Below are 26,966 nucleotides of genomic sequence, written 5' to 3' on the forward strand. Positions count from 1 at the left end.
GGGGAGGAGGGAGGTCCCTCGCACACACTTAGTTTTAAAACAATCAACTCGTGACAACGGAAATAAGGTTGTTTCTTTTCCAATCAACATTCAGCTCAAATGCAAGCTCAAGAAAGTTCTAGAATTCTGGGTGAACAAGAGAAAGCAAGCCCTCCTGCAGGATAAATCCTACTCTGACGCATGTCCCCAGTGGCCCCAAAGGAGATGCCCACCTTCTTAATTTTCAACCCCAGGTATCCCAACCCTGAAGGGTCCTGTGTCACCCACCCAGAGGCACCTGTGTGGACAGCCGGGGAAGTGATTCACTCACAAAGCAGGTGCATGGGGCCCATGCAAGGGAGCTCTGAATTTACTGGAGCAGTGGAAATACGGGTATTTCCAGTTTATCACGCTTCCCTCCTCCACGCCCCTAAAGAAGATAGAGCTCCCGTTGGACACACTGAGACTTCTCAATGTGGCGTGATCATTTACCACTAGTTTCAAGATTCATGGGCAGGAATCCCACCGATGAAACTGTTGCACAATTTCCTCCAAACCTGCTACCCCGCGACTTAGCAAGCCCTTATTGGAACAAATCCGTGCCTATCTGCTACAGGGACACTGAGTCCTCCTCCCGGGGGACCTCGTAAGATGTGTGGTGAATTCAGTGCCTACTGAAAGCGAAAATGAGATGGTAGATGCATCTTCTGCTGCACGAACGTTCCCTTTTATTCGACGTGTGGGAAAACCTTGACCACAGTTCACCTCTTTCTGGAAGTCATGTCCCATACATTTTTTTTTTTTTTTTACTTTTAGGTTTAATAATTGTGTATCAAAGCGTGTGACATATTTATGTTCCTTGCATATATTTGACCACAGTGGCCACTGAGTCAGAGGAAGCCTTTTAGCACAGAGGGTTCGACGGACAGGAAGTGAAACACATGTGTGCATCTCAGTACGTGCACTTATTTTTGTTTTCGTGACTTGGATGGGATCATAGCCCAAAGAGTTTCGAGCACGTCTCTAAGACACCAGGCTCAGAATCTGCAAAAGCACAGATAACAAAATGGCAGTTTGAGGAGAGGGGAAAAAAAAAAATGAGATTGCCCAATCTTTAAAAAGAGTTCCTTCATGGGTTGGTTAAACGCATGGTACAGTATATAAAGCTGATACCGCTGGAGACGCCTTCAAAACGCTCGCCCAGTATTTGCATTTTTAAATACACGCTGTGTGCAGAACGGTTTGCATCTCTTAAAACTTAACGGTGTTCGCTGCTAATGGCCCAGTGGTTGAAGACTGCACAGAGAAAGCCATCTGGGCTAATTTCCTGGGCCAGGCATAACAAAGGACTTCACATGCGTGACTTAAACAACAGAAATTCTTGCTCTCCCAATTCTAGGCCAGAAGTCAGAGATCCACGCGGGGCAGGGCCTCTGAGATCCAGGTGGGGCAGTGTCGTGCTCCCTCCAGAGGCTCCAGGGGAGGGCACTTCCTCCTCTTCCAGCTCCTGGGGCTCCGGGCATCCTTGGTCTCATGGCCACGTCCCTCCCGTCTCTGCCTCCGTCCTCACGTGGCTTCTCCTCTGTGTCCGTGTCTCCTCCTCTGTCCCTTATAAGGACACCTGCCCTTGGATTTAGGGCCACCGTCCTCCAGGATGAGCTCATCTCAGATCCTTCACTTCATCACATCTGCAAAGACCCAATTCCCCAATAAAGCCCCATTCACAGGCTCCAGGGGTCAGGATGTGGACATATCCTTTTGGGGTCAGTTTTCCACCACCCCCCCACAGTATTACAGGCCACGAATTGGGGTTTGCAGGCACAGAGCCCTCCAGCAGGGCGTGTGTGGGGGAAACTTTCTGCCCCTGAAGGTGAGCAGAAAGAGGAAGCGGCAGGAGGTGGGGCCAGTCCCTGGCCAGTCATCAGCAACCCCAACGCCATGTTAGCAGTGGGGGGCTGAGCTGAGAGCAGCCGAGAGTAAGAATCAATAAACCCACTGTCTTTGCAGTCTGCCCTTGGGGACCCCGTTCCACCCACAGCCAGCCTAGAAATAGCTCGACGTCCAAATTTAGAAGTGAAAGCCAAACAGAGACATGGAGACGGGCGAAGGTCTGAAAGCTCCCTCCCAGGGACGCTGCCAATGTCTTCCCGGGTCTGACATCTGCGGCCCCTGCAGTCTCGTCCCGGGAATCACCGTGCAACCCCGCCCCTCCTCACAAGGTGTGTGAGCAGAGGTGATCCCCCGAAACTCAGCCAGCCAGCCCCAGGCCACACACCCTCAGCCATGTCCGGGCCCTGCACAGCCCCGTGGCCAGCGAAAAAGTCAGGGTTGAAAATCCCCACCTCCCGTAGGACAGAACCGAGATTTTTACCTCACCGCCACCGCACTGGACGGCGGCCTGGAACCGTGCCCAGGGCTGCCGACGGGGATCACTTCCCTCCTGGTGCATGTGTATGGGTCCGTCTTGAACATCCCTCTCAGAGGGGTGGCTAGCCCAGCTCCGCTGCTGGGAACTCTCCCGGCTTAGCCCTGAAAATCCCTCCTCCCGGGAAGCCCCTGGGTCCCCACCAAGTGGGCCAGTTGCTGGCCACAGCCGAGAGCCCACGCCCGCCACCCGAAGGACCCAACTCTGGGCGTGGGGAGCAAGGCGGCTGATGGTGCTCCGGGAGGCCGGGGCTGGAATGACAGCTGCTAACGTGACCGTAGCCTCAGCTGACCCCTTGCACCCTGCTTTGATCTGGGGACTCCAAGCTGCTCCTAACCCTAAAAAAAAGAAGCACCCATCGCATTTAGGTTCTCTCCCTCCCGCCTGCGTCTGGTACTTGCAAGCACCAGCGTGTTTACATGAGGACACCGGCCAACCCAGGATTCCCGTCCACCCTGCCGAGCACAGAAGACCCACATCTGTGTGGGCAGCGTCCTGTTATGAGACTGTCCACAGCAACCCCAAGGCGTCACGGCAGTGACCCCCTGTCCACTCACCCCCAGGGGGAGATACCTTTGCTTTGTTACGCTACTTTTACCTTAACTTATTTTATCTCAGTTTATTCTTTTTTTTTTTCTTTTTGTGGTAAGAAGGCTTCATATGAGATCTACCTTCTCAGCAAATCTCTACACACACAATAGCGTCCTGCTGTCTATGAGCTCGATGCTGCACACTGAGTCTCGAGGACTTTTTCCTTTTTTTTAAATTTTCTTAAAGATTATTTATTTGGGGGACACAGAGAGAGCACGACAGGGGGGCGAGGGGCAGAGGGAGAGGGAGAAGGAGACTCCCCGGTGAGCGGGGAACCCGAGACGGGGCTTGATCCCAGGACCCCAGGATCATGACCTGAGCCGAAGGCAGATGCTTAACGACTGAGCCACCCAGGCACCCCTAGAGGACTTTTTCATCCTGCAAAACTGTAAGTCTGTCCTCATTAGACACTCACGCTGGGGAATGAGGATCCCCCCAGCCCCTGGCACGCAGCACCTGCCCATCTGATGGCTCTAGGGACCCCGTGTTCGTGGAACCACGCAGGATTTGTCCTTTCATGTCTGGCTCATGTCATCAAGGTCCACCCACATCACACAGCAGGTGCCGAACGTCCTCTGTCTTCGAGGCTGCGTCACGTTGCACCGTGTGCGTGGACCAATTTCTGTTTATCACCTGCTCAAGTGACTGAAAACAGAGCTACCGTATGATCCGGCAAACGCCCAGTTCTGGGGATACCCCCGAAAGAATGGAGGTCAAGACCTCGAAGGCATATCGGCACCCCCGTGTTCAAGCTGCATTAGGACCAGCAGCCGAGACGTGAGAACAGGCCAAGTGTCTACGGAGGATGAGCCGATGCAGAAATTCTGCAGGGTCTGAGAAAGCTCCAGGTGAACCTCTGGCCCACCCCACCCGGGCTGTGCCGGGCCTGTTTGTACAGGACCATACACCCCGTCTCTGGTCCTACAAACTGTAGGGAATGCAAGCAGGCCGGACCTCAACTCCAGGCTGTAGGGAAACAGTGGCCAGCTCTCCCCCACTCGCCCCAAACGTTCCTAAGCTCTGTCTCCTTCCTGCTCCCCTCTATGACCCCAAGACCCTCACTGTCTACAAGAGCTCTGCTCCCCCCTTTTGTTCCCCCGGGCCCTACCTGGCTGTTTTCCCCTCATTGTCCTCACTGTGGCCTCTCACAGTGAGGGAGACCCGGGAGGGAGACATGCCTGATCCCCAGCCCTGCACCCTCTCTCCTCTGCTGTGCACACACCCCTCCACGCACACACTCACTATCAACCATTACAGACAAGTATCCAACTTAGCAGTGGGAATCTAGAAATGAATTCTGCATGGCCCCCGCCTGTGGAAGACAGAACGACGCCCCCACCCCCAAATATGTCCACATCTTCACCCCCAGAACCTGTGCATAGGTCCTGGGGCTTTGCAAACAGGGCATTGGGGTTTGCCGATGGCATGAAGGCTGGCCATCGGTGGACCTGGCGGAGGTGGGCAGATGACCCTGGGCTGTCCTGTGTGGGTGGGCCCAACGCAACATGGGTCCTTTGGTGTGCAAGAGAGCCGCCGAGTAGTGAACATCGGGCAGGAGACTCGAGGGTGCTCAGCGGGCTTTGCAGAGCCAAGGTACACAGGGCTCCAGGAGATGGAAAGGGCCAGGGAAGGGATCCAGCCGGGGCATCCGTGCCGGGAACTCGCCCTGTGCACTCCTGGGTTTGAGCCCAGGGAGACCCGTGTGGGACAGACATGCATGCACACCGCTGCTGCAGATTGCTGGGCTGGGGCTCGGGTGTGACATGGAAAACCAACACACTACCTCTCTCCTAGCTGGATTTCACCCCCGCGTTTTGCAATGGGAATGTCGCTGTCTTAAAATAGTAAACAGCCAGTACCGCCGTCCCTCCCCCGGGGCGGGAGTCTCCAGGGGCTTCGTTCCTAAAACGCTCATATGGCAAACCTTCAAGGGAAGCCGCGCTCAAGCTTTCACTCCACGCTGCATGAAATGCAAGCTCTAGATTCGTCCACGGAGCCTCAGGCAGCGGCTCCCTGAACAGATCGAGGCGAAGGACCGTCCCTCCAGCCTGTTCCTCTGCAGAATGGCAGAGGACGAAGGTCTCCAAGAGGAGGGTTTGGGGACCGTAGGAAGGGCTAGATCGGGGAGAAAACAAGTCTCGAGGGGTGGGTAGCATCAGCCATCATGACGAATCCCACCTAGGGGGCTGCAGACCCATGTGGGGGACCCTTTTAGGTGGCTCCCTGAAACCAAAGCTGGGGAATCCCTTCCCATTAGCGCTGCCCACCCTGTACCACTACAACTCCACCCCAAAACAAGACACGGAGCCAGGACGCAAGGCCTAGTTGCCCCAGGAACGGTTTTCAGGGTTCTGAGCGCAGAAAGCGAGATTGCAAGCACGTGTCCTTCTGTCTGTCCGGCCGGCCATCCTTCACGTGCTTCTGCAACGCCTGGAATTCTTTTCACCAAGCATGCCTCCGTTTAAAAACCCCAGTCGGTCCCCCTCTTGCCCCCAACCTGCCCCCTGGTAAGGGAACATAATAGTCCTCCCAGGGATGCCGTCAGAAATACCCCACATGGGGCAGATTCAGAGACAGATATTTATTGATCCCGGTCCTGGAGGCTGAGAGTCTGAGATCCAGGCGGGGCTGAGGCTGTGAGTCTGAGATCCAGGCGGGGCTGAGGCTGCAAGTCTGAGATCCAGGCAGGGCTGAGGCTGGGAGTCTGAGATCCAAGTGGGCTGGACGCTGGGAGTCTGAGATCCAAGTGGGGCTGAGGCTAAGAGTCTGAGATCCAGGCAGGGCTGAGGCTGCAAGTCTGAGATCCAGGTGGCGCTGGAGTCTGGGAGTCTGAGATCCAGATGGGTTTGGAGGCTGGGAGTCTGAGATCCAGGTAGGACCAAACCTGGGAATGTGAGATCCAGGCGGGGCTGAGGCTGCAAGTCTGAGATCCAGGCGGGGCTGAGGCTGGGGGTGTGAGATCCAGGCAGGGCTGAGGCTGGGAGTCTGAGATCCAGGCAGGGCTGAGGCTGGGAGTCTGAGATCCAGGCAGGGCTGAGGCTGGGAGTCTGAGATCCAGGCGGGGCTGAGGCTGGTTCCTCCTGAGGCCTCTCTCCTGGGCGTGAAGATCCCAAGTCCTCCCTGTGTCCTCATGTGGTCATCCCTCTCTGCGTGTCTGTGTCCTCAACTCTTTTTATAGGGACCCCAGTCCTATGGGATCAGGATGCACCCTATTGACCTCATTTTGATTTAATTACCTCTGTATAGACACTGTGTGCAAATACACCCACATTCTGAGGTCCGGCGGGTACAGTGTTCCAGCATGTGAGTTTGGGGCGGGGGACACACTTCAGCCCGTGATAGGAAAAAGACCTCAGAAAATATACAATCATCCAGGTGCTTACTTGGGAATAACAAGCAGTCGGAGTAAGCTTTTCAATCATTAATAGTAAGCGATCCGTTTCCAAAGTAAAATAAAATAATATGAAATGTATCCAAAGAAAGCGACACTTGAATGTACACCCTGTTCTCACCATCAACTTACCCATCCCAAGAGGCGCCCTGAATATATTCAGGTGGAACTTTTTTTAATAACATTTTTTTCAAAAATGTATATTAAAAAATCTGTGAAATCCCCTGCAGTGACCAACTGCGCCCTGGGGCCCCCCCCCCACACCTCCCCGGGAGCCCGCTGTGAAAAAGAGGAACCTTTTCCATGCCCCGGGGCTCCGCCTTTCGTAACCTTTGTGCGTTTAATTAAATCTGCCGATGACAGGTTGCCGTTACCAGCCGGCGGCTGGGTCCCCTGGGGTGGAGGGTTGGGGACCGTGTAGAGTTTGCCGGGTGGGGGACGGACCGCCCCGGGCGGGGTCCCTTCTCTAAAGGGAGAGCTACCTGTGCACCAGCATAAGGGTCCCCACCGCACACGGCTCAGACTAGCTCCACGGGGTCAGCTCGCCCAGGACCGTCGCCGTAAGTCAATGGGACCAAACGGGAGGTGGGGAGGCGCATCTGTAAGACAGAGTCCTGCAGAGGTGTCCCCACCCTGAGGGAGGCAGGGCAGACCCCAGGCGAGGGGATGCACCTCTCCACCTTACAGATGCTGCTTGATTGCGGGGTACGTGGGCAGCTTGGGCTTTGGGATGTGCTGTTATAATCCCTGGTCACCCCAGTGTCCAAACAAGTGTTTATGGGGCGCACGAGGAGAGCGCAGAGCCTGCCCGGCCAGGCCTCAGGGCTCCAAGGAAACCCCCGTCCTTGCACATCTCAGGATACGCGAACCAGGAAATAGCTCAGCGTCTTGTGGGTTTTCACACACATCCTCAGCCTCACGCCCAGCGCCCCTCTGCCCAGTCGCCGTGACTGCCCCGTCTCTCCAAAAACGCACGCTCGCCTTCTTCAACGTGGGTTTTCCCAGAATTCTCTGAACACCTGCCTTTCCCGCTTTCTTTTTCTTTTCTCTGTTTTCTTTTCTTTTCTCGGTCTGGGTTTAATGGGGGTGGAGGCATGTTGTTTTCAGTTTTTATGCGCCGTACTTAGCATGGACGGAGTGCTGATGGCCACGCCGGCCCCTTTCCCCGGGGTTGTGTGCAGGGAGTTTCTGAACCCTATTGTCCCGATGGGGAAACTGAGGTCCTCACGGAAGGGACCGGCCCAAGACCCATACCCAGAAAGGGGCGCAGCAGAAGGCTGGGTGCCTCGCACGTGTGGGGCTACCGTGGAATGACGGTGTGTTGGCTGAGGCGGGAGGCGTGGTCTCCGCAGGCTCCCTGGCTGGAATCAGGCCCCTCTGGAATTCTGTCCCCCAACGAAGGGCAGGCCGGCTCCTGATGGATGAGGCACAACTCTTGGGGTGGCACACAATAGACGCTTGATTCATGCTTTCTTAGGTCAAAGTGGAAATTGTCTAGTTGGGTAGTTAGGCATTTCAGGTCAGCTTCAGGCATGGCTGGATCCAGGAGTGTAAATGGTTGTCAGTTCCTGATCTCTCTCTCTCTCTCTCTCTCTCTCGCTGTCTCTCTCTCTCTTGTCCCCTATTTCAACTCTGCCTTCTTCCACCTCCCATCACTATAGGGTTTAGGGTCTCTGGAGGAAGTCCGCTTGCCCTCTGTGCAAGGAAAGAGGTTCCCTGGCAGGCTGGACCCCCTCTTTGGAGAGCAGAACCCAAAGGGACCAGCACCTCTTGAGGGTTGTGATGGATCGTGTCAGGGTCAGAGGAGGGTAAGTCTTGGAAAAGTCCCTATGAGTGCAGGGATGGGGTTCTGTGATGGGACACGCTTGGGCCACATCTCACTCACATGTGATTGACAGTCCTGTGTGATGGACCACGAAGCACAGAGAGGGACGGGGAGAAGGGGGCTGGACTCCAGGCTCCGCTGCAGCAGGGGGATGGCGGGCAGAGTCCGAGGACCTGGGGCAGGGAGCCAAGGGTGCAGGAAGGGGCGCTGGGCGAAAATGCACACTGGCCCCTTTCTTCCGTTCATGCATGCACGGGCTCACGCGGCATTTACGGAGTGCATCCTGTGTCCTTCATTCCTTGTCTCACTCATCCGTTCCCCCGTGCGTTCCCTCAGTGCGCACGGACGGGGAGCGGCCCGTGTGCTGTTCGCTCCCTCTGGGTGCGTTTAGCGAGGGCGCCCCGCGTGTCCGGGTCTAAACTCAGGACGGAGCTGTGTGTCTCCCGGGCGTGGCCTGGAGGAGAGGACCCTCACCTCCCCGGGCCAGCAGTCCCGATACCGTGCCCTGCGGATGCGCACAGGTGCTCAGACAGGACTAGGTGCTCGCTGGTCAGGGGGGACAGAAGACCAGCGTGGCCGGGACCCCCCAGACCTGTGCCAGTCCGAGGGCTGAGAGGCTGCGTTGGCAGAGACAGAGTCGGGACACGGTGGGGGGCCTCGGGGAGCAGGTAGGCTTGGCCGAGGGGCTCCTGGGGGACTCCCCAGACACGGGGACACTGCTGACACCCTCTGCCTCTTCTGTCCTTGTGTTCTGAGCTGTGCCCATGCCCCAGGCTCACACCCTGCCAAGAGGCAGGGGTGAACTCACCTGATGGCGGATCACGGCCAATGGTCTCAAGTGAGGACTTGTCCCCGCCTGACGGAAACCCAGGGCTGGTCACGGGCAGGTGGGTGCAGGCCACGGTCTTGGGCCGGCCCCCTTCTGCTCCTCAGCACACGGCATGGCCCCAGAAATGCCCGCCGGGACGGCAGACGCTGAGACAGGACAGCCAGACTCAGGGCACGAGCAGGTCTCAGACAGGATGGCCAGCGCCGCTCACAAATCGTTGCGCCAGACACATCGCCGTCTCTACCCGCGGCCGGGAAACGTGCGCCTGGGTCCTCGCTATACCTCTCGCTGGCTGCTCAGCTTCCTGAAGGCCTCCGTGCCTCGGTTTGCCCACTTGCGAGGCGTGTGTTTCCAGGACGGCTCGGGGAGAACAGGTTTGCAAACACCGAGTGTGGGGCACGCCCAGGAGTACCGCCGACGTGGTCTGAGGGCTCACAGACGGCTCAGCCCGAGCCTTCCCGCCAGCCCCGGGACACGAGCCAGGAAGAAACTGTCTGCGGCCTTGGGACAGAAGGAAATGAAAACGACAGGAGCCCCCTGGGAGCCCTGAACCCACAAACCCTGGCTTCCCGAGGGGAAAGTGTTATGTCACGAGTGAAGGCAGATGTTGTCACCCCTTCCTCTTTAGTCCGGTCCCGCCGCGGGTTCGACTGGCCACGGCAACCACAGGCCAGGAGACGTGGGTGTCCAGCTCCAGACACCCCAGCCAGGACCCCAGGGGTGCGGACGCCCGAGACCAAGGGAGGGAAGTCTCAGAAGCTGGGGTGAGCAGGGAGCCAGGAGGACACGGGGAAGTTCAACAGAAATGTCTTCAGGCTTTTTCCCCGCCGCGATCCCCCAGGCCCTTTGTTTTTATGGAGTTAGAATTCACACAGCACACGATCAACCCTTTAAAAGTAAGCCATTCAGGGGGCATTTAGTGCATTCCCAACATCGTGCAAGCACCACCCCTATCTGGTTTGGGAAGAGGCTCATCGCCCCACAAGGAGACCCCTTCCCCACAATGCAGTCCCCTCCCCGTCTTTCTCTGCAGCCCCAGGTGACCACCAATCTGCTCTCTCTCTGTGGGTTTCCCCTTCTGGACGTTTCACCTAAATAGCATCACACAGAATGTGGCGTTTAATGTCTGCATCTCTCCCTGAGTGTTGTGTATTCAAGGTCCGATTATGTCGTAGCGGGCGTCAGATTTTCACTCATTTTCCATGGTTGAGTAATATTCCTTTGTGTGCATGGACCATCTCCTGCTTATGCATCCATCCGTTGATAGAAACGTGGGTTGTTTCTACCTTTTGGCTGCTTTGAATAGTGCTGTTAGGCACATGCGTGTACATGCTTGTGTGTGGACATATATCTTCATTTCTCTTGGGGTTTATGCAGGAGCAGAACTGCTAAGTGATAGATAGATGGTAGACAGATAGATAACAGATATAGATGGATAAGTGCATGGACAGTCTAGGTAGGTGGGTGGGAACGTTCGCATGCAATATTTCGCCCTCCATTGCCTCATTTCAATGCACAGTTCACCATCCTACTGGAGGAAGAGCTCACTTTTTATCGAACCCTCCTTCGGAAGGAACCAGCCCTGCTGACACCTTGATTTGGGACTTTCGGCCTCCAGAGCCGGGACAGAAAGTTTCCATCGTTTTAAGTCCCCAGCTTGTGGTCACGTGTTGCCGTAGCCACAGGAAAGCAATACTGTCCCATCTTCCCTGGTGGAAACTGGGCTCACAGAGGGAGGTCCCTGTCCGGGGCCATCCCGCTCCCACTGAAAGAGCTGGGACTTGAACCCAGGTCTTGCTAACCAACCCCCCCTACCCAAGGCCAGGCTGCTCATCACCAGGCCATCAAGCCTCCATGGACACACTGCAGGGCAGGCCACCGATTTCACACGGAAAAAAAATGTAAATGGGTCCATTTAGGGGATTTCCCCCTCCCCTAGCCCCAAGTCACCACAGTTTTCCTTCCATTCATCTTAAGACACTGCTTCTTTGATGAAACAATAAAGTAAACATCTCATTTCATATAAATTTTAACTGTGGACGGGGGGCTTGGAGCAGATGAGTTTTAGTTAACAAGCAAGGTTTTTCTTAAGCAGAATGATGAATTATACGTTGAAACGAGGCAAGCAAGGGGAAATATTTCAGGCAAATGTGCTTCACCTCCTCATCCATTTATCTAGACAATCCACACACCTATCCATTTGTATCCATCTGTCGATCATCTACGTATCAACCTATATCCATCAGCCGTCAGTCATCTATCCATCCATCCATCCATCTATCCATCTGTACATGTATATCTGTCTGTCTATCCATCCATCCATCATCCATCCATCCATTATCCATCCATCTGTCCATCTATATTGATCTGTTATCTATCCATCTATCTATCCATCCATCTATTTATCTATCGATCTGCCCATCTGTATCTGTTATCTACCTATCCATCCATCCACCCATCTGCATGCCCATCCATCCATCCATCCATCCATCCATCTATCTATCCATCCATCCATCCACCCATCCACCCATCTGCATGCCCATCCATCCATCCATCCATCCATCCATCTATCTATCCATCCATCCATCCATCCATCCATCCACCCATCTGCATGCCCATCCATCCATCCATCATCCATCCACCCATCTGCATGCCCATCCATCCATCCATCCATCTATCTATCCATCCATCCATCCATCCACCCATCCATCCACCCATCTGCATGCCCATCCATCCATCCATCCATCCATCCATCTATCTATCCATCCATCCATCCATCCATCCATCCACCCATCTGCATGCCCATCCATCCATCCATCCATCCATCCATCTATCTATCCATCCATCCATCCATCCATCCACCCATCTGCATGCCCATCCATCCATCCATCCATCCATCTATCTATCCATCCATCCATCCACCCATCCACCCATCTGCATGCCCATCCATCCATCCATCATCCATCCACCCATCTGCATGCCCATCCATCCATCCATCCATCTATCTATCCATCCATCCATCCACCCATCTGCATGCCCATCCATCCATCCATCCATCCATCCACCCATCTGCATGCCCATCCATCCATCCATCCATCCATCCATCCATCTATCTATCCATCCATCCATCCACCCATCCACCCATCTGCATGCCCATCCATCCATCCATCATCCATCCACCCATCTGCATGCCCATCCATCCATCCATCCATCCATCCATCCATCCATCTATCTATCCATCCATCCATCCACCCATCCACCCATCTGCATGCCCATCCATCCATCCATCATCCATCCACCCATCTGCATGCCCATCCATCCATCCATCCATCTATCTATCCATCCATCCATCCATCCATCCACCCATCTGCATGCCCATCCATCCATCCATCCATCCTGCCATCTATCCATCCATCTATCTATCCATCCATCCATCCACCCATCTGCATGCCCATCCATCCATCCATCCATCCTGCCATCTATCCATCCATCCATCCATCATATCTATCCATCATATCTATCTATGTATCTATGTATCTATCTATTTATCTATTATGTATCTATCTACCATCTATGTGTCTTTTTTTAAAGATTTTATTTATTTATTTGAGAGAGAATGAGATAGAAAGAGAGCACATGAGAGGGGGGAGGGTCAGAGGGAGAAGCAGACTGCCCGCCGAACAGGGAGCCTGATGTGGCACTCGATCCTGGGACTCCAGGGTCATGACCTGAGCCGAAGGCAGTCGCCTAACCGACTGAGCCACCCAGGTGCCCACCATCTATGTATCTATCATCTACCTATCATCTATCTATTTATCTATCTACTTATCAATCTTCTACCTATGCATCCATCCATCTAAATGTATCTATCATCTATCTATTTACCTATCTGTGTAAACCTATGTTCCATCAGTCATCTACCTGTCTCTATTATCTATGTATTGATCTGCACACATATATGATGCCCTTATTAAAAAGACCCTTCTCTGGAACCCAAGCATGTCCTGACATCACCGGGAGATGCACGTCTGTCTGTCTTCACCAGCATGTTGGGGGAGCGCTTTGCATCAACAAGAGAGAGGTTTAAACACTATCTGGAAAACAGGAAAATGTGTTGGCCCAGGGTGTGTCACACTGAACAGCTCCTGTCCCCGGGGGGTTGCAATCCAGAGGACAAGGGAAGGGGCCCATGCTCAGGTTCAAGCAGGTGCAAGACAATCGGGATGCCTTGGCCTCTCCTCAAATGTTCCTTTGGACTGTTTTCTCTTTGGTAGAAACTGGATGAAGACAATGAACCCAGCTGTAGTTAAACTATTGCATGGCACGTCGATGTGTTAACCTAGAGAAGAGATTTGAATTGCTATCTTTGAACACAGGACAGCTGTAGTACCTTGACTGTGGACCCACCCACCCCTCTTTCCATCGGCTCCTTCTGTAGATCTTGCCAACGTCTTAATGCACTTGCCTTTCTGTTTCCTTCATGGTGGAGGTGCCTGAAATTCCCATTATGTGCTGCTTGCAAACTGCTATTTCCCAGCAGGTCCCCAACCCCCAGGCCGGCTGGGTTTTCTTTCACAGAATGGCTGTTCACGTTAATTAATGCTTGCACACCGTGGCTTCCTGCCTTACAGACAGACGCTGCTTTGGCAGGTGCCCCTCAGAACTGCTGGGGAACATGTGCGTAGGGGGTGCAGCTTGAAAATGGAAAAAACAAAACAAAAAAAAACCCCAACATTGTAATGCAAACAGAAAGCAAGGGACTTGTTGCACTTCAGAGAATCTGGTCTCTGGTTGGTGAGGTAGCCCTTTGGTTGTGTCCCACTCTGGGAAAAAGACACAGAAGGCAAGGAACCGCGATCGCGGCTGCTGTCTCGCGGGAGGCGGAGATTAAAATCTGCACACTCCACACACGTTTAGACAGACAACTGGCATGCAAATCATCTGTCATTTACAGCGTACTCGGGTTGTGCAATGCAGAGAGAAATAGGAGAACAGAGAGCGGTAAGACCATCACGTGTGCCCGTGTGCACAGAGGGAAGGATTCTTGCACTGTGATCTGAGCAGAGGGACGGGCCCTCTGTCCCCCACCCCCAGCCTCGCCCATCAGCTGTCCCCATGACTACTGCTTTGCCACCTCTTTGAAGTGAAGAGTGTTCACTCAGAGGCGACGCAGCAGTAATGGATGACTCGGGTCTACAACGATCAAGGACTTTGAGGCGTGGAGGCTTGGGTGATATCCTGTCATATACTTAAAGAAGATGCTGTGACAGGCTGCAAGGGTGACCAGGAGGCCACTGGTGATGCAAAGGCCCCCTCTGGAAGGCCCCTCGTGGATGGAGAACGGTTCCGCATCCTCACCAGCATTGGCTGTTGGCGGTATTTTTAGACCCCAGTCATTCCGATACCCGTCTCATCGTGGTATCTCATTGTGGCACTAACGTGCATTTCCCTGATCACACACCACGGGTGGTACCTTTCAATAGGCTTCTGTGCCATCTGTTATGTCTTCTTTGGTGAGCTGTTGGTTCAGATCTTTTGCCCATTTTTCAGATGGGGCTGTTTGTTCTCTTATGGTTGAGTTTTAACAGTTCTTTGTATATTGCAGATATACATATTTTAGATGTGTGTCTGGCAGATATCTTCTCTCCATCTACGGCTTGTATTCATGTGCTCTGGACACTGTCTTTTCCAGAGCAGAAGTTTTTAATTTTGATGAAATCCGGCTTATCCATTATATTTTTTTTCATGCATCGTGCCTTTAAGTTTTGATGAAATCCGGCTTATCCATTATATTTTTCTTCATGCATCGTGCCTTTGGCGTGCTGTCTAAAAAGTTATCACCATGCCCAAGATTATCTAGATTTTGTTCTGTGTTAATCTGGAGAAGTTTTATACTTTTGCATTTTTACACTTGGGTCTGTGACCCATTTTGAGCTCATTTTTTGTGAAGGATGTAAGGTTTCTGTCTAGATTCTTGGTTTTCTGGGGGCGACTTTTTTGGTTTTGGGGTTTTGGTGTTTGTGGATGTCCAGTTAGTTGCTGCATCAGTACGTTGAAGAAGCTATCTTTGCTCCAGTATATTAACCTTGCTTTTTTGTCAAAGATCAGTTGACTATATTTATGGGGCTGTTTCTGGGCTCTCATTCCTTTTCATCAGTCTATTTGTCCATTGTTCTGCCAATACCACACTATCTTCATTGCTGTAGCTTTATAGTAAGTCACAAAGTCGAATAGTGTTAGTTAGTCCCCCAACTTTGTTCTTCTCCTTCAGTATTGCGTTGGTTATTCTAAGTCTTTTGCCTCTCCAGATAAACTCTAGGATCAATTTGTCGATATCCACATCTCGTAAGGAGGTGTTGGGATTGGAGGTATCTCTCCTCTATCCCACACAGGCCATGACAGGTTCAGGCGAGGGCTTACAACCTCAGCTGGGGGAACAGTCAAGCTCACATGGGTGAGTGAGCTCAGGGATCTCTCGGGTACCATTAGTTTCTGAGCTTATGTTGTGTTTTCTTAGATCCGATCATTCATACATTCACTCGGCAGACACTAGGCCTGGGTTAAGAGCAGGCATGATGACATGATTGCCATGACAATTACAAGACAGCTTGGGCAACAGCCTGAGGATGACAACTGGAGACCAAAAAACTGTGGAAGCACTCAGAAAAGAGGGAGGAGAATGTTTTATAGTTACAGAATGGAAAAGCTATAAGACATAATACAGAAGACATCATGGGAAAGATCTTGTGACATAAAGATATAAAATGTTAATGCAACATGAAACACCACCAACAAAATTAAAAGATGGGTGGGTGCATGAATGTATGAATAGGTGAATGGATCGATAGATAGATGATAGGTAGATAATAGATAGATAGATAGATATGGATGGACAGATGGATGGACGGACGCATGGATGGATGGATGGAGAGAGGAAGGGAGACAGGGATGGCCAGATGGATAGATAGAGAGATGGCTCTGGGGTGGGACGCCCTATACACTGTAAGATGTTGAGCAGCATTCCTGGTCTCCATACACCAGACAGCAGTATCACCCCTAGCCCCACCCAGTAGTGACAACCAAAACTGTCTCCAGACGTTGCCAAGCGTCCCCTGGCGGGTCTAGCAAAGTATCCCAGGTGAGAACGCTTATCCCCGAGCTATAGGTATTGTCACCCCTCCAGTACCTTTTACCCATCCAAGAGATCTGTCCTTTTTCTGAATCAATAATCAAAATGTTTCTGTACTCTTCCATGCAGTTCCTGAGCCTGTGGGTGGGCTCCTCACCTCTCTCTGTTACCTTGCATTCCTACTCTTTTCATGCCTTATCTTTTCTTGAAGGCTCTTCCCTTTCTTTAAGTAGGATGATCATGGTTCCTATCATTTCTTTAGCTTGATGGAGTGTGTCAGTGAAACCCCTTCCCTCTTTTGTGTGTGTGTGTGTGTGTGTGTGTGTGTGTGTGTGTGCATTAGTTTCCTGGAAATTTGCTGTATCAAATTACCCCAAACTGGGAGGTGAAACAGCACAAATGTATTCTCTCTTATTTCTGGGGACCAGAGTCTGAGACCAAGGTGTCCAACGGGACTGGTTCTTTCTGGAGCGTCTCGGAGAGAGTCTGTTTCATTCCTGTTCTGTCTTCTGGTGGTTGCTGGCAATCCTGGGTGTTCCTTGACTTGTAGGAGCATCACCCCTCTCTCTTTCTCCATCTCCACGTGGCCTCCTCCCCACGTGCCTGTCTATGTCCAAATTTCCCCTTTTTGTAAGGACGCCAGGCATTCTGGAGTCAGGTCCCCTCCTGCTCCAGTATGACTTCCTCTTAACTTAACAACTTGCAAAGTCTCTATTTCTAAGTAAGGTCACATTCTGAGGTATGGAGAATTAGGATTTCAGCATACAAGTTTGGGGGAGGCATATTTCAGCTCATGACAACCACAGACTTTCTTGTGTCCTTGGTGAGTTGCCCACAGTTGACCAGAAAACCCAATGCATCTTCCTCTCCTAGGTCACATAACAAACATTGGCCACGTCCTGGGGCTGTGGTCAAGAGGGCGGTCTCCCAGACGAGGCTGGTGATGGGGGTGCACAGCTTCCTGGAGCCCAATGTGAATGGCCAGAACCTCTGGGTGTCAAAGTCAGATTCTAAACCACAGTCTTGCTGCCTCCACCTCTGCTGGCTGGGCATCCTGGGGAGTCTTCTCTCCAAGAACATCCCTCGGCACTGGTGGGGACATCACTGTTGCTGGGAGCATCACCCTGGAATGCACTGAGGGTCAGCTGCAGCTGGCTGGAGGGAGGGTCTCAGGGGGGTGGCTCTCATTCTGATGACACCCCAGGAGAAGTCAGTCCTGATGGACGCTTATTGGCTCTGTCTGTTTATTGAAGGCAGGGGAACCAGAAAACACTACAAAGAGCTCTTAGGAATATTCTCCTCATTGACACGTCCTGCAGTGGGCTGAATGGGGGGGTCCCCAAAACACATGGCCCCCAGAACCTAAGAATGTGATTTGTTGGGAAATAGGGTCTTTGCAGATATGATTAATGAAGGATCTGAGATGAGATCATCCTGGATCGGGGTGGCCCTACATCCAGTGGCAGGTGTCCTTGTAAGGGATAGAAAAAGAGACACAGACACAGAGGAGAAGCCACGTAAGGACGGAGGCAGAGATGGGAGGGACGTGGCCATGAGCCCAGCGACACCTGGAGCCCCAGAAGCTGGAAGAGGCAGGAAGGACCCTCCCCTGGAGCCTCTGGAGGGAGCATAGCCCTGCCCCGCCTGGATCTCAGCAGCCCTGCCCCACCTGGATCTCAGGCTTCCGGTCTGCAGAGCTGGGAGGAGGATGAATTCCCATGTTTGGAGCCCCCAAGTTGCGGTCACTTGTTAGAACTGCTCCAGGACATTCGTACAGTTGCTGATCTAGCTAAAAACATTTACACGGCACAGCGCAGTTTACAAAGTGTTTCCCCTTCACTGGGTCACCCCATATCACAGCAACGCTCTGAGGATCACAGTCGAAGAGGAGACTGATGGCCCAAGTGGGGACACCACACTGGGCACTCTCAGTGCTGCCAGGCATCCGTGCTTCCCACGTCTGGAGGCCGGTGAACCAAGCTCAGCTCGGCCCAGCATCTGAGTCTGGTGAGCAACACCTCAAGAGAAGTAGAGTCTTGCCCGTGCCGTGCTCATGTGGGCACGGCTGCTGGGAGCTCAGCCCGTGCGTGCCCCATGACTGAACATTCTCCGACATGACTAAAGACACGTCCCATTTGCATTATCCAACGGCACCACGTCTCCAACACTGTGGCATTGGGTGGGGGCCGTTGGAGTCTCCCAGGGCCGCCATAACAAAGCACCACAAAAACCCAAGACACCCAGAAGGGAGACCAGCCCACAGTGCAGGGGGCTGGCTCATGGTTTCCTGTCCCCACGGTGAGCTCAGCACCTGGGACAGCCCCCAGCACGCAGGAAACACAAAGCCTGACCGTGAGAGAAGATGCCGGGGACCCAGAAGGAGCACTCACGAGCCTGAGTCTCCGCTGCTCTTCGCCGGCTGCTTTCTGACCTCTGAGGAAGCCCCACCTCAACTGAGTCCAAAGGACCCCCATGCTCAGCACCGGGAGCCTCCAAGTACAGGGTCCGGCGCCGGGTGCAAGATCAACAGCATTGTTCACAATCGCCAAAAAGCAGAAACAACTCTAGTGTCCACGCACAGAGGGATGGATAAACCAAATGGGGCCCTTCCTCACGGGGGAATAGGAGTCAGCCATAAAAAGGACCAAAGGTCTAACGCCTGCAGCCCAGGGGACGGACCTTGAAGGCACGAGGCTCTAGCAGACGCCCAGGGCCACAGCGTGTGTGATCCCGTGTCCCTGAAATGTTCATAACAGGCTCGTCCACAGAGACAGGAAATCGATGCATGGCCACCTGGGGTCAGGGGTCCGGGAGGAATGGGGCTGGGGCCTAGCGGGGGAATGGGGGTGCTGGCGCTCCGGTGTGCAGGATTTCCTTTAGGACAGCTCACAACGTTCTGGGACGGCATTATGCTGATGTCTGCGCATCTGCGAACATATTCAAAACCGCAGAATTGTCCACTTTAAACGGCTGAACTTGACAATATGTAAATGAGGTCTCGATAAAGGTGTGAAGAACCAAAAAAACGAGGGGCATACAGCGGTCCCAGACAGGAGGGCATTCGCCCGCCGCCGCCGTGCGCTCAGACCCGCATGCATTTCCTGCGAGGCAGGGGGTGAGAGGCGGTCCCAGCCGCGTCCCTCTGCAAGAGCCCCCTCCGCTCGCGCATTCATACACTTTCCCACCGCACCACCCGCCGCCGCCGTGCGCTCAGACCAGCGTGCCAGAGCTGATTTCTTTATTAATCACCCGTGCCGCTCAGCGGGCAGCCACACCGCGTGGGGGCCCAAGCGCTCCAGTCGCAGCTGGGGCTGGCCTAGCGCAGAGGGGGCTGAGTGCTCTCCAGAGGTGAGTCATGGGGACGCGGGGGGCCCGCGGGCAGGGGGGCTGCTTCACGGACCTCTGTTCCTCCCACCACCCACCACGCACGTCGGCTTTCAACAGGGCCGCACAGCATGCAAATATGTGGGGCTAACAAGCAGCCACCTGCGGGGGGGAAGGGGGCACATTAGATCCCCACGTCCCTCGCTCCTCTGTGAGCAGAAAGGGAAACTGTTTCCCCCCCCCAGGGCCGCTCTGTGCTGGGAACAGCAGGGCAGCGTCCCGCACAGGTCCGTCGCTTTCCTGCCGACCATTGTGGGCTCCAGGACATCTGCTCAGCCCCCTGCAGCGGACACGTCCTCAGAGCACACAGCAACGTCCCTGCTCACCCTCTCTGCACCCTGCACGGTCTTGGCATCTGGCCCCCACCTGTGTCCCTCCGTGGCACCCCTGGGGACCCCAAGGAGCATGTATCCCTCTCTCTGGCTCCTGACGCCCCAGCGTGGACTGAGGCCGCCCCGGGGTAACTGTAGGATGCACACCTGAGCGTGCTTTAGTGGAGCAGAAAGCATCCCACTCAAACTGAAACTCGAGGCCATTTTTAAACCGGTTTGAGGAACCTCTCCGATGCTGGCGGACGGTGGCAGGTCTTGAGGCAGGAAGAAAGGCCCGCTCAGGGCGGCGGGTGGAAATCTGCAAGGGCTTTGAAGGCGGTGTGCGGCCTCTCCGGCATGCGGACCCTGCACGTCGTGCTGGTGGACACCCCCTGGGACGGTGTCCCCTAGGATGAAACGGCCAACGCCCAGGCTAGCTGGCGTCACGGTGAGACAGGTCGCCGTGGGGCCTGCCCAGGGAGCCGAGGGTGTCTTTGGGGCTCCCGTCTGCATGAGGGAGGCCTGATCTACCAAGAGGCCACCCTGAGCCCCACGCCCTGCTCTCAGGAGCCCCCACATCTTGCAAGTGGGGAGCCCACAGACTCAGCCCCCTGCAGAACAGCAAGCAGGAATCCACGTCTGGATCTCAAGCCAGCAAAGCTCAGGAGAACGGTCCTCGGCACCTGCCGCCCAAGCCCCAGGCCCTCCTCCCAAGGAATGTTTTCTGCCCTCCACCCCCCAGGAAAAGACCAGCTGCAGGTGCAGACAGCCGGAAGCAATGAGGCTTGCCCAAACAGGACAGAACCGGTCAAAACCAGAACAGCTTGCTCAGCGTCCCGGCCTGAGGCCATCAGTATAACGGTGGTGAGGCTCATGGTCCACAAGAACACCAAGGCTTGAGGACACGCTGCGCGCTCTGGGCCCGTCCCAGCCCCAGCTCTATGCTTGCCCCTCTTGCAACCTCTGAGCCCCATCTGTAAAATGTGACCCTGACGCCCGCCTCACCACCTCCGGGCATGGCGGCAGGGACCAGGGAATGGGCGAGTGGCCCTGTGCCGTGCGGTGCCGGCCATACAGAGAAGTTACCGTGACCTGAGCGATCACAGGAGCTCCTGTGCAATCACAGTGTGAGCGGGGCCAGGGGCGGCGGGCTGAGGCCGTCAGCATAATGGTTGGCGGGGCCAGGGGCGGCGGGCTGAGGCCGTCAGCATAATGGTTGGCGGGGCCGGGGCGGCGGGCTGAGGCTGTGAGCACATCCATCTCTATGTGTATAAATATGTAGTAGGTTGTGTGTATATCCACATGCATATATATGAGAGAGAATAAATGTGCAATAGGATGTGCATATATACACATACATATACAATACGATGCATGTATTTGCAGTGACTGCATACGCAATAGGACATGTGTGTATATACATACATTTGTATAAATATACGCAAGAGAACATACGTGTGTATGTATGTATATAAACACACGCATATACAGAAACATACAAAAAAACATACATCAAGGAATTGGACTCACGCGATTGTGGAGCTGGTGAGCCTGAAACCTACAGGGCAGGTGGGCAGGCTGCAGACTCAGGAGAGAGCGGGCCCTGCAGCCTGGGGGCAGGACACCTTCCTGGCTTCCCTTTCAGGCCTTCCCCTGATTACACAAGGCCCACCACAGGATAGAGCATCATGTCTTTACTTCAAGGCAGTTGCTTGTCCTCTAGAGCTGCACCTACGAAACCCCTTCACAGACACCCTCGCAGGTACACCCAACTGGAGAGATGGGGGCTGTAGCCAAGCCACGTGGACACATCGGCCAGCCCTCCAGGTGGACTTGACCTCACCTCAGGACACACTCTTCCTTCCCCGGCACAGGCACACTCTCTCTCCTGCACCCCTGGGCTCCACCAGCATGCACAAGACTGCTTTGCGGCTCTACCCAGAGCACACACCACCTCCGCCTCCGGCAGGCAGACCTCCACTGGGGTCAGCCCTGCCTGGTCGGCCCCGGCTCACAGACACGGCACAGGTGGGGCCTGACCGGGGTGCCCTGGCCCAGGACCAAAATAAATAAACCAAATCACTGTTTCCCGAAAACTTGGATAACCAAAATTCCCAGAGTTTGCCGTGTACTCCACTCTTGGTATATATTCAGATGATTTCATAACCCCACCCCAAAGAGCCCATAGTCCGTTTGGGGAAAGCCATGGGACCTAAGGCAAGAAATCAAGAGTACGAAACAGAGATAAGATGCAGATGGCAATGTGGAGACCGGTCAGGTACTCTGTCTGCCCCAGCCAGAGAGGGCTGCCTACCTGGGCGTCTGGGTTCCTGTACCTGGGAGGCTGGGAGGGCTATGGGGTTTTGAAACCACACTGGAGACGTGTGTGTGTGTGTGTGTGTGTGTGTGTGTGGTTTTGGGACAGGTGCACAGGTTTTGTACCTTGAAGCAGGTGCATGGGTGTTGTTACCTTGAAACAGAGACGTGAAACAACCGTGTGACAAGTGGGTGCACTCTTCCCTGCACCTGTGGCCATGCACTTAAATGCATGGGTAGAGGGGGCTGTGGGGCCATTGGCGACGGAGCAGGGGACTTCCTGTGTGGTCTGCGTGGGGCCCTCCCAGAACCCCCATCGGGGCCTCCAAAGTCCCCCCGGCGCTAAAGGGTGGCCCCCCAGTGGGCACCCCAAGATTGGGGCCTTAGCGGCAGGTGGGCGGGGCTGCGGTGTCCAAGCACGAGGCAGAAGAAAGCAGGAGGGCCAGGCGCAGGGTGACAGGGACGGACCTACTGGGACTTCAGTGCTGGCGGCACGGCGCCCCCGTGTGGCCAGGTACAGTAGCCAGCCATAGTCAGGACAGGGGGCGGGGAGGGAGGGGGACCCGAGGCGACCCCCTCCACCTTTCAGGGGTCCCAGAGGAACTTCTGCAGCTGGAAACCGGGTTAGCGCCTTGGCAACTCTGTAACCTCGCAACTGTGTGGCACGTCTCCCCCGGCGTCCTCCTGGCCCCAACGATGAAGCCGCTGCACCCTAGCTCGCAGCCCGCTCCCTGCGCTTCCAAGGAGCAGGAAGGGCGCGACTGCCCAAGCAAGCGCCCGGTGTCCCGGCGCACGGGAGGCGTCTGGGTGCGACGCAGCTTCCCGGGATTTAGCGCGCCTCCGCTCCGCCCCGTGCCACAGGGGGAACCACACCAGCTGCGCACGAGCGTGCGGGACAGCGGGGGAGGTGAGCGAGGGAGGCCGGCCGGGAGCCCCGTTGTGCTGTCCTCCTCACCCGGGTGCCCCTTGCCTTCCAGACGCGCGCGCGCGCGCGCAGCAGGTGCAGGAGCAGGATGGATATGAACATGACGCGTCCGGACAACGCCACCATCCTGATGCTGCGGGACCCGACCATCGCCGTGGTCCTGCCCGTCGTGTACTCGCTGGTGGCACTGGTCAGCATCCCCGGCAACCTGTTCTCGCTGTGGGTGCTGTGCTGTCACATCGGGCCCAAGTCCCCGTCGGTGATCTTCATGATCAACCTGAGCGTCACGGACCTCATGCTGGCGAGCGTGCTCCCGTTCCAGATCTACTACCACTGCAACGGGAACCACTGGGTGTTCGGGGAGGTGCTCTGCAACGTGGTCACCGTGGCCTTCTACGCCAACATGTACTCGTCCATCCTCACCATGACCTGCATCAGCGTGGAGCGCTTCCTGGGCGTGGTGTACCCGTTGGCTTCCGCGCGCTGGCGCCGGCGACGTTACGCGGTGGCCGCGTGCGCCTGCGTCTGGCTGGTATTACTGGGCGCGCTGTCCCCGCTGGCGCGCACCGACCTCACCTACACCGTGGAGGCGCTGGGCATCGTCACCTGCTTCGACGTGCTCAAGTCCACCATGCTGCCCAGCGTGGCCATGTGGGCCATCTTCCTCTTCACCCTGTTCATCGTGCTGTTCTTCATCCCGTTCGTGGTCACCGTGGCGTGCTACACGGCCACCATCCTGACCCTGCTGCGCTCGTCCGACGTGCACGGTCGCGGCCAGCGACGCCGCGCCGTCAGCCTGGCCGCCGTGGTTCTGCTGGCCTTCGTCACCTGCTTCGCGCCCAACAACTTCGTGCTGCTGGTGCACATGGTCAGCCGCCTGTTCCTGGGCGGCTCCTACTACCACGTGTACAAGCTCACGCTGTGTCTCAGCTGCCTCAACAACTGCTTGGACCCCTTCGTGTACTACTTCGCGTCCCGCGAGTTCCAGGAGCGGCTGCGCAGGTACTTGGGCTACGGGCGGCTGCCGACCGGGGGCCGGGACGCGCGCCGGGACACCCTGTTCTCCGCTCGGACGCTGTCGGCGCGCTCCATGTCAAGCGGCCCCGGCGACGGGCTCGACGCGCCCAGCCGGCCCTCCCTCAAAAGGCAGGAGAGCGTGTTCTGAGCCGCGCCCCCCCCCCCCCGCAGTGCGCGCAGTAGAGAGGTGTGGGACGAAGGGGCGGTGCTCTTCCCCGCCCGCCTGCCCCCTGCAGCCGCTGCTACTGCGTCCGTGCGCATGGACAGGGTCCCCGGGGGGGGGGGGGGGTGCTCGAGTCGGGTGCCCCAACACAGCCGCAGGGTGCAGGGACGCAGCGTGCCAGGCGCACTGGCCCTGCTCCCTGAGGGTGACCACCCAACCCGACCTGGCCGAGCGCCCAGCCAGCCCAGCTGAGTCCCCATCGACCCGCAACATCCGCCTGCCTGGTTCTCTGTGCCTCTCGCTCGGGGACGCCAGTGACACCTGATGCTCCCCAGCCTCGCACAGCTTGGACTTGGTGCTCACACCGCCCTCGGTCACTGTGCGCGCTGGGATTCACCCCAGCGAGGCTGCCCCCGGCTGGGTCCTGCATCCTGCTCCCAGCGGAGAACCCCGAGTCACAGGCAAGGCCTCCCACGTGTGAGGTTGGCCTCGTGCACCTGGCCTGACCCAGGCACCCAGCAAGACGGCGGACCGCACAAGCCTGTGGGAAGACCAGAGCCCAAGGCTCCTTTGTGCCTACTGGCCGCCTGAGCACACGGGCAGGGGCTTCCTTATCTCCTCCTGAGCCCAGGACACAGCTGTGCCAGCCCCAAGATGCACGGTGCTTCGGGAAGACAAGGAACCGCATCCCCACGGGGTCCGGGATGCCAAAACAGTGCGTTTCCAGAGCCTGAGATTTGCCTGAAACAGCAAAGTTTCTGATACTCTCTTCATCACAAGGCGATGCACGGTTTCGGGCTCAGGGGCCTTCCTGGGGCAACGGCTGCGGGGCAGGCAGCCTCCCCACAGGAGGGCCGAGATACAGATGGAGATTGATAGCTGCCGTCCAGGGGCCCCTGGGGGCACCTGCTCCTGCCATCACTGCTTTGGAAGGAAAACAGACACACCTGTCCTAGAGCGAATAGTGACCCCAAACCCGTGTCCACCCAGGACCTCGGGGTGTGATCTCCTGGATCGGGGTGGCCCTAAATCCAATGACAGGTGCGCTTATTAACAAAAGAGGAGACAGAGATACAGAGGAGAAGCCGCGTGAAGAGATGGGGTGGGGGTGGAACGCGGCCACCAGCCCAGAGACGCCTGGAGCCCCAGAAGCTGGGAGGCAGGAAGGACCCTCCCCTGGAGCCTCTGGAGGGAGCTTGGCCCTGCCCCGCCTGGATCTCAACGGTCCTGCCCCGCCTGGATCTCAGCAGCCCCTCCGACTCTGGGATGAATCCCCTGTGGATTTAAGTCTCCAGCTTGCACAGAGAAGGCCGGAGTCCCAGCTGGAACTCTCACCCACGGGCTCCTCAGTCCTCAAGACCACGTGGCCGAGAGGTGACCTCTCCCCTTGTCGATGCACACAGTGACGTGCACGCATGGAATCCAAAAATGATGCAGGTGGCCGCCCTTCACGGAGGCACCCGCTGCACGCAGTAACTGGAGAGGCACGCACGGTTCCGGCTTCTGGTTACGTGCTGTGGATCTCAGAGGTCAGCGTATAAACTGTGGACCCCGATACCAGCCTGGGGGGCTCCAGGCCCCCTTCCCTGTGCGTGGTCCTAGAATCAAACCCAGGTTCCTAGCTTTGCCCGGTGCCCATGCATGTCTGGTGGGGGCAGAGGCACGTGCAGGTGGAAAGCAGGTGAGTGCATGCTATGCTCGCCCTCAGGAACTGAGAGTCAGCCTTGGGGGTCCCCCTCAACACCCCCCACGCCACGCCGGGGTCGCGTATCATCCTTGCCCACTGCCTTGCAGCTAGAATGTCCCCACAGGGGACAGTGTCCGAGCAAATTGGTCCCGAATGCCCAGCTGTGTGCACCGAGTTCAGAGCCACCGTAGGGACCCTTCAGAGAGACCCCTTGAGACTTACCTGGTGAAGGATTTACCTGGGGGAGGCACAGGTGACTCCAAGAAGGCCGGCATCAGGAACCCGAATTCTGCAGGGAAGGAGCCACATCCCCCTATCTCTTCCAGACTCTCCCAAACCCAAACCCTAGAAAGCAATGTCGAGGCAGTAGGATCCAGACTCGGAAATCCTGAGCCAGCAAGACGCCCCCACCCACACTCTGGGTGTGGGCCTCGGGGCGTCTGATGCACAAAAGCTGTGAAAACCTCAAACCAGCCGCACAGAACACCTTGGCGGCCCACGAGAAGCTGCACACCTTGATTCTGGAGGAAGCCTGTGTACATAATATCCTCCTCCACAGGATGTCAGGGCCTGGAGCCCTCGGGTGACAGAGGGGACTGTCTCCGGTGTCACTGTCCAGTAAACGGGCAGCACGTCAGCATGGGGCGTTAGCGGGGGGAAGGAGGCAGCCCCATGGGGTCTTTCCCATTGCTGGGAATCCTAGTGCACAGGTCCCAGCTTCATGCCACGGTGTCTGTCCTATGGCCTGAAATGCCAGGGCTGCTCTTGCTTCTGGTTCAACATGCGAATAGTGTAGTGTGCCGTGCGGGTCTCTGTGTGTGTGTTCCCCAGAAACTCAACCTGTTCACCTGCTAAGTAGCAAATAAAAGTATACACGTGTGTGGGTACGTACGGATGTGAGCTTTTTCAAAAGATGTGATACCGGGATTCAGCTCCTGGCTGCACGTGGAGAGGCAGAGGCACCCCGAGACTTATGATCCTTGATGCCAACCCT

At 55.7% G+C, this 26,966-nt stretch overlaps 2 protein-coding genes across 3 annotated transcripts in view; both read left to right on the forward strand.

Moving 5' to 3' along the window:
* The window catches only part of P2RY8 (P2Y receptor family member 8), a 38,258-nt gene extending 11,399 nt beyond the window's left edge, over positions 1 to 26,859 (forward strand). The window contains exons 2-3 of one of the 2 annotated variants that reach the window (XM_028115037.2): positions 8,048 to 8,194; positions 23,158 to 26,859. In XM_028115037.2, the coding sequence (XP_027970838.1) occupies positions 23,194 to 24,270 (1,077 nt within the window). In that variant the 5' untranslated portion in view covers positions 8,048 to 8,194; positions 23,158 to 23,193 and the 3' untranslated portion in view covers positions 24,271 to 26,859. The remainder of the gene's footprint in view (positions 1 to 8,047; positions 8,195 to 23,157) is intronic. The other variant, XM_028115036.2, reaches the window with a different exon arrangement.
* ASMTL (acetylserotonin O-methyltransferase like) overlaps positions 1 to 26,966 on the forward strand; it is a 63,067-nt gene that overhangs the window by 11,397 nt on the left and 24,704 nt on the right. The gene's annotated exons all lie outside the window — the stretch shown is intronic.

Source organism: Eumetopias jubatus, unplaced genomic scaffold (assembly GCF_037043125.1).
Source record: "Eumetopias jubatus isolate StellerSeaLion01/CBP00866 unplaced genomic scaffold, mEumJub1_p1.0 scaffold_11, whole genome shotgun sequence".
NCBI lineage: Eukaryota > Metazoa > Chordata > Mammalia > Carnivora > Otariidae > Eumetopias > Eumetopias jubatus.